The following is a 22947-nucleotide window of genomic DNA, read 5'->3' as shown; positions in this document are numbered from 1 at the left end:
TTTTCACCTTTTGGCTATTATGAATAATGCTTCTATGAACATTTGGGTACAAGCTTCTGTGTAGACACATTTTCATTTCTCTTGGATATAAACCTAGGAGTGGAATTGCTGGGTCATATGGTGACTCTGTTTAGTTTTTGAGCAACTGTCAGACTATTTTTTCACAGCAGCCAAACCATTTAACATTTCCACCGCAATCTATGAGCGTTCTTATTTTTCCATATTCTCACTGACACTTATTATTTTCCTGTTTTTTTTTTAGATCATAACTCTTCTAGTGGGCATGAAGTGGTATCTCATTGTGGTTTTGATGTGTATTTCCCTAATGACGAGTGGTATTGAACATCTTTTCATGTGCTTGTTGGCTATTTGTGCATTTTCTCTGGAGAAATATCTATTCAAATCTTTTGTCTATTTTTTTTTAGACGAAGTTTTTGCTCTATTGCCCAGGCCGGAGTGCAATGGCCCGATATTGGCTCACTGAATCCTCCATCCCCTGGGTTCAAGCAATTCTCCTGCCTCAGCTTCCCGAGTATCTGGGATTACAGGTGCCCTCCACCACGCCTGGCTAATTGATTTGTAATTGGGTTGTCTGGTTTTTGTTGTTGAGTTATAGGGGTTCTCTGTGTATTCTGAATACTAAAGCATTGTGAGATACTTGATTTGCAAATATTTTCTGCCACTCTATAGGTTGTCCTTTCATTTTCTTAATGATGTCCTTTGATGCACAGAAGTTATAATTTTGATGAAGTCCACTTTATCTCCTTTTTCATGGAAACCCGCTTTGAATCAGACCTGATTCCTGAGCATCTCCCATGGGTCAGACATGGATCAGGGAGCTGCATGAGACACCAGCCAAGTCAGACTTCCCTGGCCCATGTGGAATCTCATGTGAGGGAAGTGACATAGGTCTGTGCCATCAGGCAGAGCCTATTGACCTGAGATGGGTACAGATGAAGCCCTTGCCTGGGAGAAAATCAGGAAAGGCTTCCTGGAGGGAAGGACATTTGAAGAAGGATGGGATTTGGAAAGGCAGAAAAGACAGAGCAAAAATGGTGCTCAGGGTGGAGGCAACAGCTTTGACGAAGGCAGGGAAGTGGGAAGGGACAGGAGACCCTTGCTCTGACATTTATTATTAACTTTGGGCTGGACACTTGCTGTGCAACAGTCTCAGTTTCCTCATCTGCAAAATGGGGATGATGGTGCCCACCATGCTGAGAGTGATATGAACAGTCAGATGTGGTAGGTGCTTTTGTTAGTGGCAACCTGGGTTCTTATAATCTCTCAGGATAGAAATCAAGAGAGATCACCAGACACGATAGCAAAGAAAGTTTATTTTAGCTTGTGAACAAGGGAACCAGAACCAAGAAAGGAAAAGGAACAGCTGCTCCTCAAGGGTAGTGTGTGGGTTAGTTTTGTAGGGTCTTTCTATAGGGAAGGGTTACGTCGGGCCATGCATAGGAGGGTTTTCCTTTTTCTTTTTTTGAGACAGAGTATCGCTGTTTTACAATATTATACTAGTGCTTCTAAAATGGTCAAGTGTATACAAATCACCTGGGGATGTTGTTAAAATGCAGATTCTGGGCCGGTCGCAGTGGCTCACGCCTGTAATCCCAGTACTTTGGGATGCCGAGGTGAGCAGATTGCCTGAGGTCAGGAGTTCGTGACCAGTCTGGCCAACATGGTGCATGCACCCTGTCTCTAATAAAAATATGAAAAAATTAGCTGGGCATGGTGGCAATGGCATGTGCCTGTAATCCCAGCTACTCAGGAGGCTGAGGCAGGGGAATTGCTTGAACCAGGGAGGTGGAGGTTGCAGTGAGCCGAGATCACGCCACTGCACTCTAGCCTGAGCGACAAAGTGAGACTCTGTCTGGAAAAAAAAGCAAAAAAGGAAAAAGAAAAAAATGCAGATTCTGATTCAGGAAGTCTAGTTGTGACCTGAGATTCTGCATTTCTAATAAATTCCTAGGCTGTCCAGATGTTGCTGGTTTAGGAGTCACATTTTGAATAGAAAAGACCTGGTTCATTTGTTCAATAAACCTTCACTGTAGAATTTCACAATATACCAGGCAGTGATGAATAAAGCAGCCATGTTTTTGCTCTTGTGGAGTTTATGCTTTAGTGAGGAAGACAGGAATTAAGTAACAAATTAGGTAAGGAAAATAAATAGGAGGCATGAGAATGTATGACAGAGGTATGGTGTCTTGAAAGACCATCTGATAAATATTGAGGAAAAGCGGGAATAGGATGTGCAAAGGCTTGGAGTTGGAAAGAAGTTTGGTTGGAAACACAGAGTGAAGGCTTGTGTGGCTGGAGCCCAGGAAGCAAGGAGAGAGGAGGTAGACAAGAAAACCATAGGTCTCCTCGTTGGAGACCACATTAAGGATTTTGAACTTTATCTTGAGAGGAATGGGATGGCCTTAGAGAATTTAAAGAAGAGTAATATGATCAGATTGGTGTTTGGAAAGATCACTTCGACTGTAGCTGAAAAAAAGATTGGAAGGAAAATTAATGCCTGAGAAAGGACATAGAAAGCCTAGGAGTTTGAGAGGGCAAGATTATACAGGTCTAGTGGGCATGGTGGCTCCCGCCTGTAATCCCAGCACTTTGGGAAGCCAAGGCGGATGGATCACCTGAGGTCCGGAGTTTGAGGCCAGCCTAGCCAACGTGGTGAAACTTGGTCTCTACTAAAAATAAAAAAAAAAATAGCCGGACACAGTGGTGTGCGCCTGTACTCTCAGCTACTTGGGAAGCTGAGGCAGGAGAACGGGAAGCTGAGGCAGGAGAATCGCTTCAGCCCAGGAGGCGGAGGTTGCAGTGAGCTGAGATGGCGCCACTGCACTCTAGCCTGGGGGATAGAGTGAGACTCTGTCTCCAAAAAAAAAAAAAAAAAGAAAAAAAGTCCAGTCAAGGCTTGGTTCAGAGTGGTGGCTTTCAAAAGGCGTTTGTGAGGTAGAGACAATTTCTACACCAATATTAAGATATTATCCTTTTCCTTCTTATTCTCTCATGACCATACAGTAGTTTTCCAAAGTCTGCGTGGCCTGTGATATCATAGCTGATTGAATTCAGAAGCAGCTGCTTCTGTTAAGCCACATATTAAAGAAATTTGCAAAAATGTAAAATGATGCCAGTCTTCTCACTAAACTGTTTTGGAAAATGGTTATTTTTTATTTTGAAAAGTTAATGCATAATGCATTATGCATTATGGGTTTGTTGTTATTTAAAATTTTTTATTGTGGCAAAATACATATAACATAAAATATACCATCTTACCCTTATTTTTTCTGAGACAGAGTCTTGCTCTGTCGCCCAGGCTGGAATGCACTGGCATGATATCCATTCACTGCAACCTCCGCCTCCTGGGTTCAAGCAATTCTTCTGCCTCAAATCTCCTGAGTAGCTGGGACTACAGATGCATGCCACCACACTTGGCTAGTTTTTGTATTTTTAGTAGAGATGCGGTTTCACCATGTTAGCCAGGCTGGTCTTGAACTCCTGACCTCATGATCCTCCTGCCTCAGCCTCTCAAAGTGCTGGGATTATAGGCGTGAGCCGCTGCGCCTAACCAATTTTTGTATTTTTAGTAGAAACGGGGTTTCGCCATGATGGCCAGGTTGGTTTCGAACTCCTGACCTCAAGTGATCGACCCACCTTGGCCTCCCAAAGTGCTGGGATTACAGGCATAAGTCACTGTGCCGGGCCTTAACCACTTTTAAATGTATGTTTCAGTAGCATTAGGGAATTTTACATTATTGTGCAGCTGCCACTACTGTCCATCTCCAGAATTCTTTTCACCTTGCAAAACTGAAACTCTATATTTATAAAACAATAACTTCCTTCTGCCCCTGCCAGCCACGATTTTACTTTCTGTCTCTATGAATTTGACTACTTTAGGTACTTCATATGAGTGGGTGTCATACGAATTTGTTCTTTTGTGACTGGCTTATTTCACTTAGCATAATGACTCCATGCAGGCCCCATGGACAGATCAGGCATGGGTGAACAAGCGTGAGATCTGGTTGGCTACTTTGAGCACTAGCAGGAGCAGGCTCTGTGCAGGCGCTGCAGCGGCACCCAGGTGGGGGTGCTTGTGACCCCTGAAACCGCAGAGGGCGTGTTACAATGCTCTCTTAGCTCCACTGTCCATGGACAGTGGTGTGTTATCAGCTCAGTGAGTCCCTTGCCTCATCGTGTGGGGGTTTGCCCTCCACCAGCAAGGGCAAAGGGCCAGTGTGATAGCCTTTTTTGGGTACCCACACTGGTGGGTCCCAAGCCCTTGTCCAGTGTCCAAGAAGAATGAGGTCACACAGACACTTGAAGAATGGTGGAGGCAGATAATTTTATTTAGTGGTGGAAATGGCTCTCAGCAGAGAGGGGAGCTGGAGAGGGGGTGGGACAGGCAGGTAATCTTCCCTGAAGTCCAGCTATCCCCAGCCAGCTCTTCTCTGAAGTTAAGTGGTCTCTCCTTTGAAGTCCAGTCATTCCTCTGAAGTCAAGTTGCCTCTCTCCAGTCAAGCCGCTGCTTCCCCTCTACCAACTGAATCTGGGGTCTTTATAGGCACAGGATACAGGGTGGGGTGGGCCATAGGTAGTTTTGGAAAAGGCAACATTTGATTGGTTAAAAAAAAATAATAATAATATTCAGAAAGAATCAACTGGGAGAGGGCAAACAGGGACATAAGTTCTCACTTTGGACTGTGGGTTACAGGGTTTTCAGCTGGAAGGTGGGGTTTTGCTGGGAACCTGCCCTTGTCTGCCTAGAATTTCTCTGCCTCCTGCCTCTATTAGAAAGATAATTAGGAGGTTAATATTGACTGGATGTGGTGACCCTTTGTGGGAAGGAAGAGAAAGATGAGGGGTTAGGGGTGACCTCTGGGTTTCTGGCTTGCACAACTGAGTGGGGAGTTGAGGGAGCTGAGATGTGATGGAGAAGATGAGATCAGTTTGGACCAGGTGAGTTGGAGGTGGAAATAGGGCCCTCAAATTGAGACGGCTTCTAGGTGGTTGGCTATAAGGATCTGGAGTCTGGAGCGATGTGTGGGCTGGGAGCTAGACACATGTTATTTGACCTGTGGTTTTCCACTCTCCAGCTGGGTCATGGGCTCGGGGAGGTCAGGAGCTGGTTACATACTTGTTACCTAGGTATACACACACAGGCACTTCATGAATGCTTAAAGGGTGGGTGGTTCTGGGTGGCACCTTCATACTCCCCTGACAATAACAACCTGCCTCTTCAGCTTGTTATTGGCGTGGCAGCCAGGGAAGCCTCCACAGGGCCACTGTTTGGAAAGAGACTATAATCTTTAAATACCAGGCAAGAGCATGAAGCCTGCTGAGGGGCAGTCATACATCAACAGGTGGCACCATCTGCCATTGTGAAACCCACTTACACCAAAGAATGCTAATAGGCCAGGTGCAAACTTTTGTCTGTGCTGACCTTAAAAAACTCCTTCATAGAGTTGGGAGGGAAGATCCTGAAAAACCAACCAACCACATACATCCACCAGTAAACAGAGAAGCTAACCAAACCCACTGCCTCTCTCCCCAGGAACTAGCCTAGAGCCTAGAGTGCTATTTCCTTCTGTGAACTAGAAGTATTTTATGACTCATTGACCAAGGGCCAAGAAGCCCAGTGTCTAACATTTTGAAGCCTGAGGCAAAAGAAGAACACCAGAAATATTGATCCTGTCTTTGATTAGTTTGGTGTCTTGGTCATTGTGGATTTTATTGTAAATTTTGACTTTTTAAAATATTGCCGTAAAATGTTATTCATTTCAATAATAATACTGTTTTTTTTTTTTTTTTTTTTTTGGCAGCCCCTTAAACGTTATACCTGAGTGGGTGCTTCTCTTGCCTCATCCTAGTGTAGGTCCTGGAAAAGCCCCTGAGAATCGCCCAGTGCCTCCTGCCAGATCAGAACACTGACCATCTGCAGCAGGTTGTTACCAAACAGAACTTGGGTCTGCCCACCTGGTACAGCAAAGCCAAACACTAGCATTGGGATTGCAGTGAGAGAAAGGGAGGCAATGATTGCAGGGCACCCAGCAAGGAGAATCGGGCAGCTCATGCTTAAGACCTGAATTCCCTCATGGCTTACAGCAAGGGCTTTTGAAGGTGGAGAGGCAGAGGTTACAGGCAATGTCATAAATCAATACATGGAGGCAGGATGGGCAAGGTGGCACACACCTGTGGGCCCAGCTCTTCGAGAGGCGGAGGTGAGAGGATCACCTGAGCCTAGCAGGTTGAGGCTGCAATGAGCTATTATCATGCCACTGCACTCCAGCCTGGGCAACAGAGTGAGACCCTGTCTCAAATAAACACCACCACCACCACAAACAACAGCAACAAACCCCCATAACGTGGAGGCTATGTATTGGTTGGACCTAAAAAGTCTGGACATCTTGGGGAGGAGGGCATGGGTCATAGGTGGATTCGAAGATTTTCTGATTTGTAATTGGTTAAAGAAGAGAAGCTCGGTCTAAACATTTGAGATCAGCAGAGAAAAATGATAGCTCTGGCTCGTGGGCATGACCTCCTCCAGGTCCCTCAGGAAGAGCAAAGAGTGATGGACAGAGGTTAGTTCCAGTTACCCCTTACCTGCTATGTGCTAGGGTCATCTGCATTTCTGAAAAATAATATATATTAAGAGGTTATCTTTGGTTTTCGTAGGGAACATCCCATCACTCTAACTTCCTTGGCTATTGTTTCAGGCTACTGTTACCTTCCTGCTTATCAAGTTTCTCATTTGCTTCTCCGGGAGAGGAGGTGCCTGGAATTTCTCCTGAAGGAACTCAAGATTTTCCTTTATTTTCATCCCTGGGGGGTGCCCAGCAGGCCTATAAGAGGAGTCCCGGACTCACTCTCAAGGTTAGTGAGTGAGTGATGACCTCACAGCTTCCTTAACGATAGGTATCTGGCTTTGCATTATCCAAGTTTCAGGCTAGACGGCCCAGCCTCAGTGTTCCCCTGTTGATTGTCTTCGTGGTCTTTATCACCCTACCTTGGGTATTTCATTTTATGTATGTATGTATGTATTTATTTATTTATTTAATTTTTTTGAGACGGAGTTTTGCCTTTGTTGCCCAGGCTGGAGTGCAATGGTGTGATCTTGGCTCACCACAACCTCCACCTCCTGGGTTCAAGCAATTCTCCTGCCTCAGCCTCCCAAGTAGCTGGGATTACAGGCACACGCCACCATGCCCAGCTAATTTTGTATTTTTAGTAGAGACGGGGTTTCTCCATATCGATCACGCTGGTCTCGAACTCCTGACCTCAGGTGATCCACCCACCTCTGGCCTCCCAAAGTGCTGGGATTACTGGCGTGAGCCACCGCGCCCAGCCTCCTTTGGGTATTTTTAAAAATTGCTCACTCCCCACTGCCCACTAGAACATAGGCCTTGTGTGGGCAGGGATCTTGTTTGCTTTGTTCACTAGGTCAGCAATGCCTGGAATGGGGCCTGATACAAAGTAAGTGCTCTGGAAATATTTCATGAATGAACAACAGCTGATGGTTCTCAAGCACTTGCCACGTGCTGATCACCTCACCTGTAGCAGCTCATTTAATACTCACAACAACCTGGCAAGGCAGGTACTATTCTTGTCTCCATTGTACAGGTGGGAAAACTGAGGCATAGAGTGGTCTTGTAACTTGCCCAAGGTCATATGGTTAGTAAGCAGTGAAGCCGAGATTTGAACCTGAGCAGTCTGGCTCTAGAGCACGGATTCTCAAACTCAGCATGATTGACATTTTGGGCTGCATAATTCTTTGTGGTAGGGGCTGTCCTGTGCATTGTAGGCTATTTAGCAGCATCTCTCGTCTCTACCTAGTAGACGTATCACCTGGCCTCCCCAACTGTGACCACCAAAAATGTCTCCAGACTCTGAGGTGAGGAGTAAAATCGCCCCGTTGGTAACCGCTGCTCTAGAGCTTGTTTTTGTTTTAAGACAGTCTTGCTCTGTTGCCCAGGCTGGAGTGCAGTGGTGTGATCCTGGCTCACTGAAACCGCCACCTCTGGGGTTCAAGCGATTCTCCAGCCTCAGCCTCTGGAGCAGCTGGGATTACAAGCACCTCACAACGCCCAGCTAATTTTTGTATTTTTAGTAGAGACAGGGTTTCACCATGTTGGCCAGGCTGGTCTTGAACTCCTGACCTCAAGTGGTCCTCCCGCCTCAGCTGGGATCACAGGCGTGAGCCACCACACCTGGCCTGCTCTAGAATTTGTAATCACTCCACCACACTGCCTTCCTATTTTGAATAAATGAAGAAACGCTTGGGTTCCAATCTGATGCATCCATTGCCCCAGTGTCTGCTTGTGGGGATGGAGGCAGAAGCCTCCCTCCTGAGGCTGGAAGGCCAAACTGCCCAACTGTGCTTTTCACCTTCAGTGAAGAGGAAGGGACCCCACCGAATGGACCCACTGGCACATAGAACTGAACTCTGGCTGCAGTTTTGTTCTAAATTTCTTCCTGAGGGGCCTGGAGGAGGTCATGTCCACAAGTCAGAGCTAACATTTTTTTTCTGCTGATCCCAAATTTTTAGACAAAGCTTCTCTTCCTTAACCAATTACAGATCAGAAAATCTTTAAAAAATTTATTATTATTTATTTATTTATTTATTTTGAGGCAGAGTCTTGCACTGTCGCCCAGGCTGGAAGACAGTTGTGCTATCTCGGCTCACTGCAACCTCTGCCTCCTGGGTTCAAGCAATTCTTTTGCCTCAGCCTCCTGAGTAGCTGGAATTACAGGTGTGCACCACCACGCCCAGCTAATTTTTTTTTGAAATGGAGTCTCACTCTGTCACCAGGCTGGAGTGTAGTGTTGCGATCTTGGCTCACTGCAGTCTCTGCCTTCTGGGTTCAAGCGATTCTCCTGCCTCAGCCTCCCGAGTAGCTGGGATTACAGGCGCGCACCACCATATCCAGCTAATTTTTTGTATTTTTATTAGAGACAGGGTTTCACTACGTTGGCCAGGATGATTTCCATCTCCTGACCTCGTGATCTGCCTGCCTCGGCCTCTCAAAGTGCTGGGATTACAGGCGTGAGCCACTGAGACTGGCCAATTTTTTGTATTTTCAGTAGAGACAGGGTTTTATTATGTTTCCCAGGCTGGTCTTGAACTCCTGAGCTCAGGCAATCCTCCCGCCTCAGCCTCCCAAAGTGCTGGCATTATAGGTGTGAGCCACTGCGCCTGGCCCAGAAAATTTTTGACTCCACCTATGACTGGTGCACAGCACTTGCCTCAAGATGCAACCGCCTTTATACGTTAACCAATATATAGCCTCTGTGTGTTGATTTATGACCTTGCCTGTCACCCCTGCCATCCCAACTTTAAAAACTCTTACCTGTAAGCCATCAGGTAGGGTAAAGACTTAAGTTCAGGTGTTAAGCATGAGTGGCGTGATTCATCTTGCTTGGTGTCCTTGCAATAAACGCCTCACTTTCTCTCGCTGCAATCCCAGTGTCAGTGCTTGGCTTTGCTGTGCCGGGCAGGTGGACCCAAGTTTGTTTTGGTATCAAGGCCATTGACCCATGGAACCCCAGGATGGCTTTTGGTGTCAAGAGTAACAGCTGGCCGGGCGCGGTGGCTCAAGCCTGTAATCCCAGCACTTTGGGAGGCCGAGACGGGCGGATCACGAGGTCAGGAGATCAAGACCATCCTGGCTAACCCGGTGAAACCCCGTCTCTAGTAAAAAATACAAAAAAAGAGCCGGGCGAGGTGGCGGGCGTCTGTAGTCCCAGCTACTCGGGAGGCTGAGGCAGGAGAATGGCGTAAACCCGGGAGGCGGAGCTTGCAGTGAGCCAAGATCCGGCCACTGCACTCCAGCCTGGGCGACAGAGCAAGACTCCGTTTCAAAAAAAAAAAAAAAAAAAAAGAGTAACAGCTGATGTCTTGCTTAACAAAGCAGCTTGTATTATACTACTTCACTGGCACCTCAAAACACACTCTTTCTTCTCTACCACTAACTGTTTAATGGTATTTAATACCATTAATTATAATAATTCATTTAATTTTACTCTGTCATGAGACATCATTTTCCTCCCCATTTTTCAAATGAGAACACTGAAGCTCTGACAGGTTAAGTGACTTGGCTGAGCTCATGAAGCAGGTAATGCTGGCAGTCAAAACCAGCTGGCAGTCAAAAGAAGGATCTAGAACCTTCTCCCTCTAGATCCCCTCTTTCTCCACTTGCTATCCCCCTCAGATCCGAGCACAAAGTAGGGGATGGAAATGTCTGGAGGAAACGGAAAAGCGGTTATGGAGCCAGGTGGCTGCAGGTCCCAGGGGAGGCGGCCTTGGGAGCTCTGGAAGGGGTTGTGCCTTACAGTGGGCCCCATGCCTGTGACTGAGGGTGGTGTTCCGGGGCTTCCCTTCCTGGGTGACAGTGAGGACACAGCTGGGCAGGATGCCATCTGGGCAGCCTTGCAGCTTCAGCCTTGCAGCTTCGCTCTTGGAACCCAGGTGCCAGACTGTGAGGAGCCCAAGCCACATAGAGAGGCCATGTGTGGATGCTCCCATGAGCAGCCCTAGTGCAGCCCAGCAGACATCAACACCCAGCCATGTGACAGCGCCATCTTGGTGCACCAACTAGAGCACCGCCTGGTCCAGTTGAGCCTTCAGATGACTCCAGCCCCAGTTGCTGTGTGACTGAAACTTCATGAGAGACTCCAAATAAGAACTGACAGCTGGACCCAGTCAACCCACAGAACTGTGAAAGGTAACAAAAAATGGTTTTAAGCCATTATGTTTTGGAGTGGGTTGTTCTTGGTGCAGTAGGCAACTGAAACAGTCTTCCCCATCAAACTGTTGGTGCCTAAAAAGCAGGGATAGTGTCCTTGACACTCTGGATCTCTGGTCCCAGCCTGGGCTGGGTAAGGAGCAAGTGCTCATCAAATATTCTTTGACTGAACAAATGAAACCCATCAAAACTCGCTGTTCACCCTGAGATAGAATAGATTTATTAGCAAGAGGTAATCAGGAAACATATATTTTTACAAAAATGGAAATTTTTTTCCAAACGAGCTGTAAGTTGAAATATTTTAGGACTTGAAATAGAATTCTCATACCACTAGGTATTGCTTACAGCAAAAGTTGTCTGTCTGTTGTAGTGGAGCATGCCTGCCACTTCGGAGTTAACCTGTGTTTTCTATACTGTACAATGTAAAAAATACATGGTAATATTCACAGAATAAGCACTACATTACTATATTCCTGCTAGAAGGCATTTAGACAGGACTACAGTATATGCAATAAAAACACTTGGTTATTGATTTCCTAATTCTACAGTGTGGTACTAATTATCACAAGGTATACAGACTTAGAGCATCTCAATGTAAGCTTGTAGTGACCGTTAGGCGGCTTAAAGAGGAAAAGTGATATTTTTGTGTTCCCGACTTTCAGTGAATGCTGGGCCGGTGGTCGGCAAGAGTCGACGTGGCTTGGTGTTTGTGACTCTGTTTCCTCGGGAAGTCTAGGGCCTTATCCAGTTGTATTGAGACTGCTATTCATGCTATCTGGTGTTAATCCTAGAGCAAGGAGCAACATGGGGCCTGAACGAGATGGCAGCATTTGTACGAGGGGTGTGGTTCTGAGCAGAGAGGACTCCCTTCCGTCCAGGTTACTGGGAGACAGATGGGGAGTTTTGAGACCTGCGATTTTGGCTGGAGAAGCTGCTTTGGAAATTGACATCACCATCAGCGGGAAGATTTGTCAATGACTGGACTTCAGGGTATGGTTCCCCCTCCCGCCGCCCCCCACCCCCCACCCAGTTATAACAACTACATGGAACATGCTGGGAGGATGCCTGGGTGGCCACCTCAACCCAGGAGCCTGGGCTGGGGAGGGACGGAAGCAGGACTGGAGTCTGAGGTTCTTGTATGCAAGGGTGCTGTTTCCCCTCTGAGAAGAGTGAGGAGTCTAGGGAAGAGGGACCAAGAGTACAGCTGTTTAAAAGAAACAGGCACTGCAGGAGACGAGGGGAGGGACGGGTGGGCAAAGTCTGAAACGGTGCAGAAACTCATATTCCGGTTCTACAGGAATCTAAGAACAAGGACGATTTGTATTCTTGGAGAAGCACATACTGAAGAAGAAAATCCAGTGAAACCAAACGAATATGTACAGTATTATCTAGCACGTGTCCCCGGGAACAGCTGGGTCTGGGCTGGGCACAGCTTCAGGTGGGGAGTTTTGGTTCTATTCGGAGAGAAGACTCGTAGAGGCTTTCTTCATCCATTACAAAAGATTGGTCCAGTAAATATTGCGTTACCTGAGAAAAGAAAAGAGAAAAGGGAATGGGAGGGTTGTGGGACCTCCATAGTACTGATTGTGGATGCCCTTTATCTCCTAGGGCCCAAGTCTCTTCCTGGGGAGAGTCAGGTTGGCACATGAGGCAAAAATGCATTCAGTAGTGTTCCATCTTGACATAAGTTTTCAGTAGTTGACGTAAGTATTGTCTTAGGATTATTATTTAATATTGTCATAATATTAAGGTTGGTACAAAAGTAAAAAAAAAGTCAATTGTAGAAACTAGGTGGCGGATATATGTGTTCACAATTCTGTCAGTGTTTATGTTTGATCTGTCTGTCACAATTCTGTCAGTGTTTCCGTATGTTTGAAAAGTTTCATAAGGCTGGGCATGGTGGCTCATGCCTCTAATCCCAGCACTTTGGGAGGCTGAGGCAGGAGGATCACTTGAACCCAGGAGTTTGAAACCAGCTTGGGCAACAAAGTGAGACCCTGTTTCTACGCAAAATCAAAAAAGTAGCTGGGTATTGTGGTGTGCATCTGTGGTTCCAGTTACATGGGAGGCTGAGGCAGCAGGATCACTTGAGCCCAGGAGGTCAAGGCAGCAGTGAGCTGTGTTCACACCACTGTACCCCAGTTCGGGTACAGACCTTGTCTTAAAATAAAATAAAATGTTTTATAATAAAATGTTGGGATAAAATATATTTAAGCACTAGGATTACATGGTACTGTGAGAGATTCACTCCAAGAGAGGCAAGTAGAAATGGAGGCTGTGTGAGAGAAGAGCCTCCCTTTTTCTTACCCTGGGGAGAAATCTTAAGAGTGGAAAATCAGAAAGATGCATCATATGAGTTAGGTTATCCTGTCTTCCCCTCTCTCCCCACCCCACTCCTGCTCTGAAGCATTTTGCTGAATGCCTGTGCATTAAATGTGCAATGAGAGATCTGAGCTCTAACCTCACAGGCAGCCCCCTGCTCCATAAAGTGTCTTTCCAAGACTTATTTATTTGTCAGTTGTTTGGAACTAAAGGCACATTTCTCACCCCTACATAAATCCAGAGCAGAAAGAAAAAAAAAAAATGTTTTTTGAGACAGCATCTTGCTCTGTCGCGCAGTCTGGAGTGCAGTGGTACAGTCTGCGCTCATGGCAACTTCTGCCTCCCGGGTTCAAGCGATTCTCCTGTCTCAGTCTCCTGGGTAGCTGGGATCCCAGGCATGCACCACCATGCCTGGCTAATTTTTGTATTTTTAGTTGAGACAGGGTTTTGCCATGTTGGCCAGGCTGGTCTTGAATTCCTGACCTCAAGTGATTCACCTGCCTCGGCTTCCCGAAGTGCTGGGATTACAGGTGCGAGCCACCGTGCCTAGCCAAATTTTCTTATTATATGTTTGGGAATCTTTTGATAGCTGCTTGAGAAAAATAAAGTCTGCTGCTTTTGTCTTGGCTAATTGACTCTGCTACTATAAAGGATGGAACCAGCTGTCTGCTATGCTGATAGCAGATAAAGTGATTACTATGTCCGATTAGCAGCTCATACCCAGCACTTCTAGGAAGATGACTTTAGATATCACAGTCTGGTTTAACCTACACCCACTGATAAAGACATGGTGATTTTATGACTGTGTGAAATAGTCTTTTATGTCTAGATAGTAGCGTCATGTGAACAGTCCTTTCTAGAACGCATGAATCTCTACCTCCCAAGCCCCCTGGGGATCAGCAAACTGATCAGTTTCCTCCATAGTGAGCATGTGCAGGATCAATTTTAGTAGAGACAGGGTTTTGTCATGTTGGCCAGGCTGGTGTCGAACTCTTGACCTGACTTGGCTAAGTCAGGCTAATTTTCCTAAGACATTGTACTTTCGAGGGAGACTGGCAGCATATACCACCATTGCAAAGCTGTTAATGAAAGAAGACTGAAGAGCAGTAATATTTATTTATTTATTTTTTGAGGGGGAGTTTCACTCTTGTCACACAGGCTGGAGTACAGTGGCGCAATGTGATGTTGGCTCATTGCAACCTCCGCCTCCAGAGTTCAAGCGATTTTTCTGCCTCAGCCTCCCAAGTAGCTGGGATTACAGGCATGTGTCACCATGCCTGGCTAATTTTTGTATTATTAGTAGAGACAGGGTTCCACCATGTTGGCAAGGCTGGTCTCGAACTCCTGACCTCACGTGGTCTGCTTGCTTTGGCCTCCCAAAGCGCTGGGATCACAGGCGTGAGCCACTGGCCCTGGTCAGTAATATCTATTTGTATTGCACATCAGAGCTTGAGGGAAAGTTTAAGGAGACAAAAGCAGGAGATGGAAGAAAACCCTGAAATTTTTTTGGTAACTTCTGAGACTTTTCCAGGGCCCACTGTAACCATGGTACCTTCTGGATAAGCCCTGTGTGATCCACATGGCAACTCTGTGGTTCCCAGGCTGGATGAACACACAAACACAGACCCTCAAATACTGCTGAGTTATGTTGATACTTTTGTCTTAATATTTTTTATTGTAGAAGAAAGGATGTAACAATATAAAATACATTTTTGGAGAAAAACAGAAGCCCGTAATCTCACCACTCTAAAATAACTGTTTTCATTTTTTGTGTGTGTGATCGTCTAGTTCTTAAAATACAAAAGTACTTTTCCATAGTTGTACCTACGGAATGGATAGCACTTGGTATGCTTTCACTTATACTATTAGGAAAAATGTCCATGTTTCCATAACAAAATCTCCAAAGTTACACTTTTTAGTGGCTGTAAGACTGCATCATCTTGCACTATATTTACTAACCTCTTTCCCTACTATTGGGTATGTAAGATATGTTGGATATGTTTTCAGGTTTTTTTTTTTTTTTTGAGACGAGGTCTCGCTCTGTCACCTAAGCTGGAGTGCAGTGGCGCGACCTCGGCTCACTGCAACCTCTGTGTCTTGGGTTCATGCAATTCTCCCACCTCAGCCTCCCAAATAACTGGGATTACAGGTGTGCACCACCACGCCTGGCATTTTTAGTAGAGACAGGTTTCACCAGGTTGGCCAGGCTGGTCGAGAACTCCTGACCAGTTGTTTTCAGGCTTTTTTGCTATTTTATATATAAAATAAATGTTGCAATGAAGATCTTCTAGAATATAGCCTTTTGCCTTAACTAAGTTTTTAAAGTGTAAATCCCTAGGAGAAGGATCATGGGTTCCTTACTGCATTTTTTCATATTTCTTTCAAGACAGTGTTTATCAATGGCCAACACTGTCAGCAGAGTAGGCTTGTCAAGCATTGAGTATTGTTTTACTTTAAAAAAGGTACATACAGTACAACTCACTCTTTTTGGTGGGTGTGATTTGGATGCACATGGACACTGGAGACCCACTGCCTTTAAACACCTCTGCTCTTTCCCTGAAGTTCTTGCCTCCAAAGCAGGGGCTCTAGCCATGCAGTTGCCAACAACCTCCCTCTTTAGCCACATTAGATCCCCTCACCAGGCCCTCAAAATCCCCTCACCCATCCACGGAGACCAGAAACCAACTGTTACTCATGTATGCACGAGTTCTTGCATCAGACAGCAATGCTTTTTATAAAGTCCTTTCACAAAGGTTGTCATATTTAATCATCAAAAACAACCCATCCCAGGCTGGTATAAGAATCTCATGTTACCAGGTGTAGTGGCTCTATAATCCCAGCACTTTGGGAGGCCAAAGCAGGTGGATCACTTGAGGTCAGGAGTTTGAGACCAGCCTGGCCAATGTGGTGAAACTCCGTCTCTACTAAAAATACAAAAATTAGTCAGGCATGGTGGCGGGCACCTGTAATCACAGCTAGTTGGGAGGATGAGGCAGGAGAATCACTTGAACCCGGGAGGCAGAAGTTGCAGTGAGCCGAGATCGTGCCACTGCACTCCAGCCTGGGTGACAGAGTGAAACTCTGTCTCAAAAATAAAAGGATCTCATGTTACAGTTGAGGCAGAAGGTAACACAGCTGGTGAGTGGCTTTGCCAGGATTTGAACCCAGGTGTTCCCTGGTCGACTGAGAGAAGCTCATGGGATGTGGGTGGGGGCTGGTTGGTGTTGAATAAGGCAGAGGGAGGAGCCTTGGAGATGCTGAGCAGGCTCTGGCTTGCTGCTGTTAATTGGCGGAAGAGCCATTCTGAACCCTGGCGGCTTGGGCCTGATTCCCTTAGTGCTTTAAGCTGATGGATTCAATGTTTGATCTTGTTATTCAAATCACCGTGTTTTTATCATCTAAGAGCCATGCCCCCAAACTCAAAGCTTCCCTACCAGACCATGAGCACTTATTTATTTATTTTTTTAAATAGAGTCAGGCTCTCACTCTGTTGCCCAGGCTGCAGTGCAGTGGCACGATCACGGCTTACTGTAGCCTCGACCTCCTGGGCTCAAGTGATCTTTCTGCCTTAGCCTCCTGAGTAGCTGGGACTACAGGCATGAGACACCATGCCTGGCTAAGGTTTTTTTGTTTTTGTAGAGTTGGGAGCCTTTACTGTGTTGCCTAGGCTGGTCTCAAACTCTTGGCGTCAAGCAATTCTCCTGCCTTGGCCTCCCAAAGTGTGGGATTTTGGTTGGGAGCTACCATGCCAGGCCCGGGACTATTTATTTTAAATTGTATTTTTATTTCTTTTTATTTTAAAGTTGATTTATATCTTATTTTATGTAATTAAAAAAGCCAAGTAGCATTAAACAGTTCATAACGAAAACTAGCAATTCTCTGTTGCCCCTTCTCAGCCGCCAGGCCTGGCTCTCTAGAGATAGCCATTTTCAGTTCTTAGCCCCTAAATCCAGTGCAGCAGCCATTAGCCACATGTAGCTACTGAGCACTTGAAACAGGGCTCATCTGAATTAAGATGTGACGTGTAAAATACACACTGGATTTTTGAAAATTTAGTATGAATAAAATAAAGTAAAATATTTCAGTCAATTTTTATATTGATTACATGCTGAACTGACAATTTTTTGGATATATTGTATTAAATAAAATATATTATTGTTAATTTTACCTATTTCTTTTTGCTTTAAAAAAAAATGAAGCTGGGAATGGTGGCTCACACCTGTAATCCCAGCTCTTTGGGAGGCCAAGACGAGAGGATCACTTGAGCCCAGGAGTTCAACATTGGCAGACCCTGTCTATAAAAAAATAAAAAATTAGCTGGGTGTGGTCATACCTTAAGCTGGGGAAGTCAAGGTTGCAGTGAGCTATGATTGTGTCACTGCATTCCAGCCTGGGTGACAGAGTGAGACCCTGTCTCAAACAAACAAACAAAAAACAGGCCAGGTGCAGTGGCTCGTATCTGTAATCCCAGCACTTTGGGAGGCCGAGGCAGGCAGATCACTTGAGGCAGGAGTTGGAGACCAGCCTGGACAACACGGAAAAACCCTGTTTCTACAAAAAATATGAAAGAATTAGTTGGGTGTAATGGTGAATGCCTGCAGTCCCAGCTAGTCAGGAGAGGTCGAGGCTACAGTGAGCCAAGATCACACCACAGCACTCAAGCCTGGGTGACAGGGTGAGATCCCGTCTCAAAAAATTAAAATAAATAAATAAATAAATAAATAAATAAAGTTTAAAAAATGTGGCCCTGTAGGATACTTAAAGTTACATATGTAGCTTACATTATATTTCTAGTTCCAGTATTTATATCTGTTTTTCCATGGTAAATGCTTTTACTGTTGTCTGTTTTCCTGCCAACTTTTTATTTAAAAAATATAAAAACTATGCATACAACATATATGTATAATCCTTTTTCTGAGGGCTGAACCATTTGAAGGTAAATAGTGTAATGCTTCCCCCACTAAATACTTCAGTCATGCATCTCCTAAGAACACGGACATTCTCTTACATAACCGTAACATCATTACACCTAGGACATTTAACATCAATAAAATAAAATTAGCTGATGCACAGATCATATTCAAATTTCTTCAAGTTTTAATGAATAAAATAATCTTTACAGCTGTTTTGTTTTTTTTTTTTTTAAATCCCAGATCCAATCAACATTCACACATTGCATTTGGATGTCATATGATTTAGTATTTTTTTTTTTTGAAAAAAAATTTTTTTTCATTATAGAGACAGGGTCTCACTATGTTGCTGATCTTGAACTCCTGAACTCAAGTACCTCCTGCCTCTGCCTCTCACAGCGCTAGGATTGAAAGCTCACCATGAGCCCAGCCTGTGTGTTTTAGTCTTTTTTATTTTATTTTTCATGACATTGATATGTGTGTGTGTGTGTGCGTGTGTGTGTGTTTGGTTTTTAGACACAAAGTCTCACGCTGTTGCCCAGGCTAGTGTGCAGTGGTGCAATTATAGCTTACTACAGCCTTGAACTCCTGGGCTCAAGTGATCCTCCTGCCTCAGACTCCTGAGTAGATGGGACTACAGGCGCGCACCACCATGCCCAGCTAATTATGACTATGATTTTTGCTAGAGACAGGATCTCTGATCTCCCTATGTTGCCCAGGCTCGCTTCAAACTCCTAGGCTCAAGTGATCCTCCTGCCTCAGTCTCCTGAAGTGCTGGGATTATAGGTGTGAGCTACTACTCCCAGCCGATATATATATTTTTAATTGAAAATATTTTATTGCTAAAAGACATTGATATTTTTGAAGAGTATATGCAGTAGTGTGTTGGAGCTGGCTCATGCCAGCCTGCACGTGCCAATTGTTAGCCTCTGTTCCCAACTCTGCTTCACTGATGTCCAGGTGGTGGTTTGAAAGTGGCCCTGCCAGCATCACCTACCAGGCTCCTCTGAGACCTCTTCATACGTAGGCTTCAAATTTGGCTTGCCTTTAGCAAGAATTCCCCCACCTTGATATCTGATCAAATTCTTCATTCTCCAACCCTGATATCCGAAGTCCTTGGCCTGACTTTAATATAAACCTCGTTAGGCCAGTTTAGCAAGAATTCCCCTACTCTTGATATCTCCTCTTAGTAATTTTCCATCCACTGACCCCCTTCCTTGACCCATTGACTACAAATCCCCACCTGTCCCTGTTGTATTTGCAGCTGAGTTCAATCTCTCTCCCCCAAGAAACAGTCTTGGCCTCTATTGCATTAGGTTTGAACAAACCTACTATTTTAAACAAGTGTTCCAATTTTACCATTTTTAACAAGTATTCCAATTGTTTTTCTCTTCAACAGCAAATGCTACACATCAGGACTCAATCCCCCACCCCCAAAACCAGTTTAACATTTACTAGCATACCACTGAGTTACAGACCAGTTGTCTCACAGAATGTCCCATATTCTGAAATTGTCTGTTGGTTCCTCCTGATTAGATTCAAGCACTTTGTTGCATAACATAGGTGATGTTGTGGCTCATGATGCCCTTTATTTCTGTTTTGTCCAACACTGAAAATCCTAGGTCACGCCTGTAATCCCAGCACTTTGGGAGGCTGAGGCGGGTGGATCATGAGGTCAGGAGTTCGAGACCAGACTAACCAACATGGTGAAAGCCTGTCTCTACTAAAAGTACAAAAACTAGCTGGGATCACGCCACGGCACTCCAGCCTGGGTGACAGAGCAAGACCTCCGTCTCAAAAAAAAAATAAAAAATAAAATAAAATTAAATAAAATAAAGAAAGAAAGAAAAGAAAAGAAAATTCTAGGACCCCACAGCCCCCTATTCCTTTCCCAACCTCCCATTCCTCTCCCCTGCTTCATTTCTTCCATGGTTGTAATAATCATCTGTCATATTATATTTTTTGCCTCTTAGTCTATCTCCCTCTAGAACGCAAGCTCATGACGGCCAAGAGTTTATCTGTTTTGTTCACCGCTAAGCCAAGAGCCTACTAGAGTGCTTGGCATGTAGGACTTGCTCAGTGAATATTTGTAGAGTGAGAGAATGAATGGAAAGCAAAGCAAAAGTGGCCAGTTTAACTAATTGTAGTTGCTCCACCGATTTTTCTCCTTCGATATGGTTATCGGTTATAAAGCAGATCATGAGTTCTCAGAACATGGCAAAAAATAGACACATTCTCAAACAACACATCAATCACAAAGGACATTAGAAGGGAAAAACAATAAAAGCTTGATTTTCTGGTGTGCTTGAGGGTGTGTCTGGAGTTGGATGTTTTTGTGAACTGCACACTAGGAGGTTAAGATGCTATATCTCTGGGCAGAGAAGAAAGGTCATAGGATTGGAGGCTGGGTGCGGAGGCTCATGCCTGTAATTCCAACACTTTGGGAGGCTGAGGTGAGTGAATCACCTGAGGTCAGGAGTTTGAGACCAGCCTGATCAATATGGTGAAACTCCGTCTCTACTAAAAACACAAAAATTACTGGGGCATAGTGGCGTGCCAGACCAGTCATTCTCTTACATGGCCTTGCAATCTTTAAAAAATGCAAACTAGTCCAATTATACAACCTCCTCTCAGGGCTTCCCGTGGTCCTAAGGACAAAGTCCCAAATCCCAGCTACTTGGGAGGCTGAGACAGAAGAATTGCTTGAACCCGGGAGGTGGAGGCTGCAGTGAGCCAAGATTGTACCACTGCACTCCAGCCTGGCAACAGAGTGAGACTCTGTCTCAAAACAAACAAACAAACAAACAAACTAACAATAATAATAATAATAATAATAAAAGAAAAGAAAAGTCATAGCCCAAGAGTCTGGGTTAGCAAATCTCAGTTATTTTATCTGTAAAATGGGGCTAACAGCACAGGCTTTGAATAATAAAATGAGACTAAAATGACAACCATTCTTTTTTATTAAACAATTTTTTTTCTTTTTGGTGAGCTGAGACTTTTTTTTTTTTTTTTTTCCCCAGACCAACCATTCTCTTACATGGCCTTGCAATCTTTTAAAAATGCAAACTAGTCCAATTATATAACCTCCTTTCAGGGATTCCTATGGTCCTAAGGACAAAGTCCCAGGTCTGATGCTGCTCTCTGCAGCCAGCCATTTGGTGGTGGTGGTGGGTCACTGTACTTAGCCTTACACAAGCTTGTCTCTCTGCAAGAAAGACATGTCCACCCCAACCAGGAAAACTCTTCCAAGATTCTCCTCCTCCAGTAAGGCTCTCTAGGCCCTCAGAGCAGCACAGACCCTGGGATCCATACCCTATGGCCCTCCCTGCCTGTTTCTGGATGTACAAAGTATTTCTTTGTGCCTTGTCTGTAGCAGCAAAATATCAAAACAACCTAAACGACCATCAATACAGAGGATTGGCTAAATAAATAAATTCCTCTGCAGCTGTAAGCAAGAATGAGGATGCTTCTGTTTTAATAGAGAATGATCTCCAAGATATATTATGAAGGAGAAAAAAGAATGATACTGAGCAGTATATAGTATGCTGGAGAATAGTATGCAAAGTCTGCTTGTGTTTATGGACTGCCTGTGGACCTAGACACAAGAAATGGGTGGAAATGTTGCCTTTGGAAGGGGAACTAGGTGGCTGGGGAACATTTCACTGTGCACTCCTTGTATCTGTGGATTTTGTAACTTGTGAGCATAGTACCTTTCAGAAACAGAGGTTATCAACTCTGCCTCTCTTGCCCTGGGGGAGATTAGACATGAAAACAAACCATCCTATGGTAGGTAAAACCAGACAAGAGTCACAAGATGAACACAGGCCCAATTTGAAGAAATAGGGACTTGGGAAGGCTTCCTTACAGGGATAGTGTTTGAGCTGGGCCCAGGAGAATTCTGGAAGGGAAAGTGGATGGGTATGGAGGGGATAGGGTGGAAGGTGGCCTAGACAGAGCCACTGTGAAAGCATGCAAGTGACCAGGAAAAGGCACCAGCTTACCTTTGCTTGGTGCTCTATTTTGTAGGCAGTTTGTTGAAACTGGCGAATCTCTCGGATAATATGGGATATCTGTGGGAAGGAAGGAGAGTTTCAGAACACAGTTTGCTCTCCTAGTTCTACCCCCCCACGTTGCAGAACTAAAGGGGCATCAACAGCAAAATCTGAAGTCAGCCTCTTCATTCCATACGTGTTGCCTCCTGGAAGGTCCCACGGAGGCATCATGTGTGTTTGTTTTTAGTTTTATTTTTTGAGATGGAGTCTTGCTCTGTCACCCAGGCTGGAGTGCCGTGGCATGATCTCGCCTCAGTGCAACCTCTGTCTCCTGGGTTCAAGCGATCCTCCTGCCTCACCCTCCTGAGTAGCTGGGATTACAGGTGCATGCCACCACACCCAGCTAATTTTTGTATTTTTAGTAGAGATGGGGTTTCACCATATTGGCCAGGCTGGTCTCGAACTCCTGACCTCAAGTGATCCACCCGCCTCAGCTCCCAAAGTGCTGGGATTATAGGTGTGAGTGACCACACCCAGCCTCATGTTTTTTTCTTTTTTCTTAAATCAGAAATCTGCTTCCAAGACTTGTCAAGATTCTGTAGGTGAATTACACTATGTGACTGAGAGAAGAAAAAAATCTCCTTTAATTAGTGGCATAAGCTACCTAACATCACTAAAACAAAACCCTACGACTCCAGCAAAAGTTAAAGGCATCTGCCACTTCCTTAGTGCCTGCTGTGCACAAGACATGATGAAAAGGGGCTTTCGCTCTTCAGGATGGTGTCTGAAGAAACCCTTTCCATCCAACCAAAATTGAATGTAGAGGCCCATTATATAAAACTGGTGCAAGTAGAGGCTTTCCAGTTGAAGTGAGAGGGCAGAAGGGGACGGTTAGAATCCTGTTTCTGATGGCAGAAGTCTCCTCATCCCTTATCCCAGGTTCTTGATTTTTCTGGGAAAATTGGAAACTTATTCTTT

The 22947-nt window shown here is 44.9% G+C and overlaps 1 protein-coding gene across 2 annotated transcripts in view; it reads right to left on the bottom strand.

Moving 5' to 3' along the window:
* Window positions 1-10939: 10939 nt before the first annotated feature.
* RASGRF1 (Ras protein specific guanine nucleotide releasing factor 1) overlaps window positions 10940-22947 on the bottom strand; it is a 129620-nt gene continuing 117612 nt past the window's right edge. For both annotated transcript variants that reach the window (XM_031668439.1, XM_021940809.2), the window contains exons 26-27: window positions 21979-22047; window positions 10940-12269 (exon numbers count right to left, since the gene is read on the bottom strand). In XM_031668439.1, the coding sequence (XP_031524299.1) occupies window positions 12177-12269; window positions 21979-22047 (162 nt within the window). In that variant the 3' untranslated portion in view covers window positions 10940-12176. The remainder of the gene's footprint in view (window positions 12270-21978; window positions 22048-22947) is intronic.

The sequence above is a fragment of the Papio anubis genome, chromosome 7 (assembly GCF_008728515.1).
Source record: "Papio anubis isolate 15944 chromosome 7, Panubis1.0, whole genome shotgun sequence".
Classification (NCBI taxonomy): domain Eukaryota; kingdom Metazoa; phylum Chordata; class Mammalia; order Primates; family Cercopithecidae; genus Papio; species Papio anubis.
The sequence above is the reverse complement of the archived record's forward strand: the minus strand, read 5'-3'. Positions and strand labels throughout refer to the sequence as shown.